At 45.3% G+C, this 6752-nt stretch overlaps 1 protein-coding gene across 3 annotated transcripts in view; it reads left to right on the top strand.

Annotated features, from left to right (window-relative positions):
- Positions 1 to 6752, top strand: part of PRKN (parkin RBR E3 ubiquitin protein ligase) — a 1506714-nt gene that overhangs the window by 1472913 nt on the left and 27049 nt on the right. For all 3 annotated transcript variants that reach the window (XM_006152254.2, XM_006152253.2, XM_027773358.1), the window contains one exon: positions 938 to 1021. In XM_006152254.2, coding sequence (XP_006152316.1) covers positions 938 to 1021 — 84 coding nt within the window. The remainder of the gene's footprint in view (positions 1 to 937; positions 1022 to 6752) is intronic.

Genomic DNA, 6752 nt, shown 5'->3' with positions numbered 1-6752 from the left:
GGGGGGTGCCGCGCAGGGCCCGGGGGGCCGCGCAGGGCCCAGGGGCGGGGGGCGCGCCATTGTTGGGTTCTTTTGAGAGAGAGATTTTTGCTATAGGACACATGTACTTACTTGTTAGAGAGACAGATAAACAGAAAGTGAAAAATCACCCCTCCGGGAGGGATGGCCATGCCACAGTCCCTTCTCCTCTATCTTCTCTCAAGATTTTGGGCATGCACACACACACGTGACCAGGTCCAGGACTCGAACCACGGTTGACCACGTGGGAGTCCAGTGCCTTAACTATTACGCCACCTGCTGACCCCCTAATCTCCTCTTCTTATGAGGACACTGCTCATATTGGATTAAGACCACACCCTCGTGCCCTTATTTTACTGGAATTACCACTGTAAAGGCCCTCTCTCCAAGTCCAGTTAGATCCTGAGGTACTGGGAGTTAGGGTTTCAAAGGGTACATTTGGGGAGACACATTTCAGCCCACAGCAGCAGCCCATTTCTTCTTTCCGTAGTAGGTTTTCAAGAGGAAATTAAGCCCATTGACATGGACATACTAGTCCTCTATGATATAAATGAAGGTTGAGTGTGGCACTCCCCGGTGAAGTTGTTCTTGTGTTCCAACTCCAGTGACACTTCGCTACAAGTTTTGTTTGCATTCCTCTCTCTTCCACTAGACTGGAAATACCTTGAAGTAAGGAAATGTGACTCACGTTCATCTCCATCCCCTCCTGCAGCACTTGGAACACTCTTAGTAAAGAGTGAGCAACTCCATCCAACACAACTGAATTTCTCTTTGCAGAATAGACTGGCATAGAAACCATCGTACAAGTCAGAGGAACGCCGTACCAGTACGACGAGTCTGGAAGAGGAAAATCACGTTATGGCTGAATGCCTCAAGCTGTCTCTAACCTCTAACAGGGGTCCCGTGTGTTCTCTTGCAGTTTGTCTTTTGCCGGGACTGTAAGGAAGAGTACCATGAAGGCGAGTGCAGCACGCTGTGTGAAGCCTCAGGAACAGTTACTCAGGTACACACGGCCCTCCTCATTCCTCTGAGCAGGGTTCTGACACCCCTGGGACTGGAGTTGTGTCCTGGAGATCACGAGTTTTACTCTGAAAAAACGAGTGGCAGCCTGGTAGCCTACAGCCAGGAATTGGGCTCTGGCTTCTCCCAGAATGACCTCCCTCCTCAGGTAGGGTGTAGACTTCCCAGTGATCATTTGGGATGTGTCAGTATTTCCCTGATAGTGTTTCCCAGGGGAGTATGGAATAGACAAGGCACATTAGCATGAGGTTACAGGGGAGAGAGAACAATTTAACCATCTAAATCAGAGAATCCACACCAACCCTACCTTCATTTTTAAAAAATGCTCTTGTTTAGGATGTTTGGTGAGAACCATCTCCACGCAGGACGTGCACAGATGCATGGCTTATGCAAGGGTCGCACTAGTTTCAGCAACATCATAAACTGTGGTATTTCAGTACTGATTGAGCAACGAACGTGTTTACGGTGTCTTACTCACTGATCTGCTCCATCAGGGTTAGGGAAATGCATATATGTTGTCTTTTTTTTATTAATGATGGTCAACCAAACCTTAGGGAAAGGAGTGAAAACTTGGAACACAATAGATGAATTTGCTCATCCTTTTTCTTTTGATGCTAACAAGGGTTTAACACCAAATTTATGCAGATAAATCCTTTCCTCACTTTATTGATAGGACCCTGGTAAATAGACCTAGAAATTTCAGAACATTCTATTTTTACAATAGAGAATCGTAAGGATCAGAATGCTCTAAAATCAGACCATAAAGAAGTGTATCCCAGTAAGGTAAATGGGACCTGCTTTTATCTAACATTTGCATAACTGAATAAATAACTAGTGGTCTTCTTTTCAGCTCCTAATTGTTGGCCAGGAGCATAGTGGGAGACTGAGGACTGAATAGCCATTTCCATAGCAGGGGCAGCCAAGAAGGCTCGCTGTCGATTTTATTTTAGCCCAGAAGCATTCGAACATGAGCTTACTGGGTACTGATGTCAGGAGTTCCCTGCCACAGGATCACTGTGGCTAAGGAGGGTGAAGCCTGAGGCTCTGGGAGTAAGGTTAGTCTAGCAATTTACATCCAAATGCCGCTATGACCAAAGACAAGGACAAGACTCCCTGGGACTGATACTCTAACAGGTATGTAATTGAAAACAATAGCAGCAAGGTGAGGAAGAACATTCTTTTATTGTCATTGATAGTGTTTTAGTATGTTTGTTTGTTTGTTTATTAGAGATTTTTGCTCTAGGGCGTGTGTGCTGCTGGAGAGACAGAGTCAGAAAATGAGATGCAGGGTGGCAGGTGATGGCCACACCACTATCTCTTCTCCTCCATTCTCTCAGGATTTGGGACATGCACGCACACACAGCCAGCTTAACTTTGAAGCCACTGGGTCCAGGACTCAAACTGTGGTTGGTCATGTGGCAGTCGAGCGCCTTAACCACTATACCATCTGCTAGCCCTGTTTTTAGGTTGTCTTTTTCTTTTTTTTTAATTGCAAGAGGTCATGTGGGCTCATCAGAGAGGGCCAAAGAGAGAGGGAGAAAGCATCCCCCATTGGGGCATGGTCGTACCGCAACCCCTTCTCCTTTGTTTCTCCATCCTGTGGCGATTTGGGGCATGCACATACATGTGTGCATGTGCCCCCAGGGTATTTTTCAAGCTACCAGCATCAGAGTTGAAACTCTGGTCAGTCATGTGAGATTTGGCTTCCTTAACCACTAGGCTACAGGACTGGCCCAAGGAAGAGCATTGCTTATCCTAAAGCTGTCTAGGTGCCCTCTCTATAATCCCATTTATTCTTCATTCTACAAGAACCAAGCAACTTTGGTATTAAAGACTGAGGTAACCCAAATTAAAAAAAAAAAAAAGATAAAAAAGTGGTATCTAAATCTTATTATCCAGCTCAGAAAAACAGAGATGTGGCTAGCATAGATGACCAGTATCAAGAAAATCGTGTCTGTAAATAATGTCAACTATTAGCAGACATTCCATTGAGCATTTGTATGGGTCAAGTAGCCTGACAGATTCTTTAAAAAAAAGCAGATAACTATATAGTCAGTCTTGCATCATGGGAGTTTTATTCCAGCCCCCCCCCCCAAGAAAACTAGAATTTGCAGATGTTCAAGTCTTATATAAAAAAGTACAGTATTTGCACATAACCTATGCACATCCTCCCATATGCTCTAAGTCATCTATAGATTACCTACAATACCTAATAGCACATATACACTATGCAAATAGTTGTTATACTGTATTTTTTAGGGAATAATGACAAGTTGCTCAGTATAGACATAACAGTACAGGTGCAGCAGTACAGTCACAACAGTACAGACACAGACATTAGAGGCCCAACTACACAGTGCATGTCAGCAACAATGGGACATTTTCTGTCTGCAGTTTGTTGAATCCATGGATACAGGCCCTGGGCATAGGGAACCTGCAGATGTGGAACATCAACTGTATTTCTCTTCAGATGCTCTTAGAGGAGCCAAGGGGGAGACTAACAGAAAAATGTATAATCATAGCAAAATGCCAAACCAAAGTTTAGCAAATATACCATTATAAATTTCTCTATTATACAAAGTCTTATGTTTCCCAGCACAGGGCACCACATGGGCAAAGGTACAGAAGAAGAATCTCCTCAGCTGGACTGAGTCCCTCCATCTTTGCATCCCTAGACCCAAAACAGTATCTAGTGCTTAGACATTTAGTAGATGCTTGTTGGGTGATGGTAGCATCTGTAATGTAAACGACATTTCACTCATTGAACAAATAAGTAATTAACACCTGAAATATGTTATGCATTGACCTAGGACCCTAGAAGAAGAGCAAGATAAAGTCCCTGCTCTCAGGAGTTTCCATCACTTCATTAAATGCCACAATGGCTGCACAATCAATATGATAAGAAACCAAGGAGGTATAGTTAATCCAGGCCAGAATTAAACAATAATAATAATAATAAGGCAACACAATTCCTTCTCCTCCATTCTCCTCCTGGGATTTTGGGCATGCATGCACATGTGCCCGTCATGAATTTCAAACCACCAGGTCCAGGGCTCACCCTACAGTCAGCCATGCAGGAGTCCAGTTCTTGAACCATCTCCCCACCTGCTGGCATGGGGTTTTATTTTAATGGAGCCAATTTAGTTTCTGGTTCCTACATTTCTCTCAAATGGCAGTGCTCTCTAGAACGACCTCTATAATCTCATTATCTGGAGTCTTTGCAAGGGTGACACTCTACATATCTACCAATAAAGGTCTAATCACAGCCCCCACTGGAAATGAAGGCTTCCAAGCGTTCTCATGTCTGAATTTTGCTAATAGTAACAAAATACCATGTTAGCCCTCCTCAGTTTCCCCTGAATTTCTATTTGTTTGCAAGGCTTTTTCCCTTGTAGCCATTTATAACTAGGAGAGAAAACTATTCCATGGTTTTTCCCTCTAGAATTGTTTGGTTTCTGTTCTTTGATATCACATTCTCCAACCAGGCAAACCTGTTTCCCCTGGATCCCAATCGGTTTATCCTATCAGCTAAGCCACTTGACCTAAAGCTTAATACATTTTTTAATTAATGTATTTTTTAATCAAAAATTGGTTTTAAATTTGCTTTTAGCATATGGAGCAAGCCTTAAGTTGAAACTGCTGGGGGTGAGGTAATTGTGACAGAAGAGCAATCCATCACAGGCTGATAGAGTCCGATCCATTTGCTTCCTCTGGCTGGCTGCTTGCTCTTCTCCCCATGTTCCAGCTCCTTCCACGTGGTCCCTGGAGGCTTTCTGATAACTGAACACTTGCTCTTGCAAAGCACATTAATTGATTCATTCTCTCGGTGGTTCCCAGTAGTTGATGTTCTCCCTATTCAACAGGGAGGCAAACTGACACTTCCACATTTTTATGGCGCTGTCTGTCGAACGTGACAATCAGTTTCAGTGACTGTGCCTGATCAAATAGACAGGGACAATGACTGCTGTCACTGGTGCATAAATGTGCAGGTAAGGGGAATATGACCATCCCTGCCTGCCAAGCTCCTACTCAACCTTCAAGATCCACATCCTATGTCATCTCCTCTTTGAACCCCACTACCTCTCCTAAGCTTTCAGACAATGGTACTTGTTTCTGTGACATATTCATAATACTGACATACTGCTTCCCTTTCTCCTCACACAAAGTCTGAGCTTTGTAGGACCAGCAATTGGCATAATGGTTCCATTGCTGGACCCCCAAATAATAGACTGCATTCAAGTCCTGAACCCACTGGCTTCAAACTCAAGCAGGACACATGTGCCTGTGTGCCCAAGATCCCAAGAGGAGAATGGAGGATAAGGGATTGCGGCGTGGCCATCTCCTCTGGGGGGAATTTCTTGCTTTCTGAATCTCTGTCTCTGTCTCTCCATGAGTGCACGTGCCCTATAGCAAAAATCCCTCTTGAAAAAAGAAGTCTGAGCTTTGTTAGTGCAGGGTGCATCCTATGTCACTTAGTGCCCAGCACAGAGGAGCTACTCATTAAATATTTATCAAATGAATGACAGCTCCCTCCTTCAGTCCACACCCCCCTCACCACGAAGCTGGGCTAGCACTCTACGTGCATGAATGAGAGTGGGCCCCGCTGGGTGTCACAGGCAGCGCATGCCACTGCTGGATACTGGAGCCACGTGGCAGGCCTGGGTCTGGACCTCAGGTTGACCTGAACATGCTCGGTATGCCCGCCTGCACCGCATCCCCAGCTGGCTGAGTGGCTGGCGGTAGGATCACGGTGTGGTAAGACCTTGTCAAGGGTACCTCTCACAGTATAAATATTATATATATCGACATAACTATTTTTTTAAATGGTCAGCATCTTTAGGGCTAGCTTTTGTCCCAGGAGTCTTTTGAACAAGAGGAATTAAGATTTCCACAGCAAAGCATGGTTCTCTCCACCTGCCTCCCAAATTGGAAAAATAAAACCACCATTTTGCCTGGGATAAAAATAATAATGGACACATGTAACATACTAGTTTATAAAGCACCTTAAACATGCACTCTTTGTTTCTTTCGTCCTTTCTTTTTTAGTGAAAGACGGGGAGATTAGCGAAAGACGGGGAGAGGGGAAGAGCGAGAGAGGTACTTTGACCGGGTGTCTCCATGTCACCATCCTCCTACCCCGCCTCCCAGATAGCTAGCATTCCAGAGCCTGGCCTTCTTAGGCTGGTCTGAGAACCACACCCAGGCTCCTCCTACAGCCCTGGCTTTGCACAGCCGTGTCCCCCCCCTTGCACCACCACAGATGGGCCTACACTCTCTTATTTTGAACCTCTTCACAACTTTTTGTGCTAGCCTTGGATTACAGGTGAGGTACAGGGAGGGAGAGTGGCCCGCCCAGGGTCACAGAGTTAAGCATCACCAGACAGAGTCTACTACATGTCAGAGTCACACCAGCCAGTACCGATGACTCTTGTTTGAGTGCAGGGTATGCCATAGGGTGCTCTGGGGAGTGCAGCTATACAACGAAAGAAGCAAGATGGGGCAGAGTGCGAAGCCAAGCTGTGATTCAGTTGCAACAGCCAATCTCGTAAGAAGCCTATGGCTGGGATGGCCCTTCACAGTTGCTCCACATCAAGGTAGGGAGCCAGACTTTCACACTCCATGCACAAACCAGTGTTTGGATGTGGGTTGCCCTCTCTTCCCCCTAGGAGAGAGTATTACTTTAAGTAAAGCAGCTTTCTAGAGTGCAGCGCATT

Source organism: Tupaia chinensis, unplaced genomic scaffold, assembly GCF_000334495.1.
Source record: "Tupaia chinensis unplaced genomic scaffold, TupChi_1.0 Scaffold000346_1, whole genome shotgun sequence".
Lineage (NCBI taxonomy): Eukaryota > Metazoa > Chordata > Mammalia > Scandentia > Tupaiidae > Tupaia > Tupaia belangeri.
The sequence above is the reverse complement of the archived record's forward strand: the minus strand, read 5'-3'. Positions and strand labels throughout refer to the sequence as shown.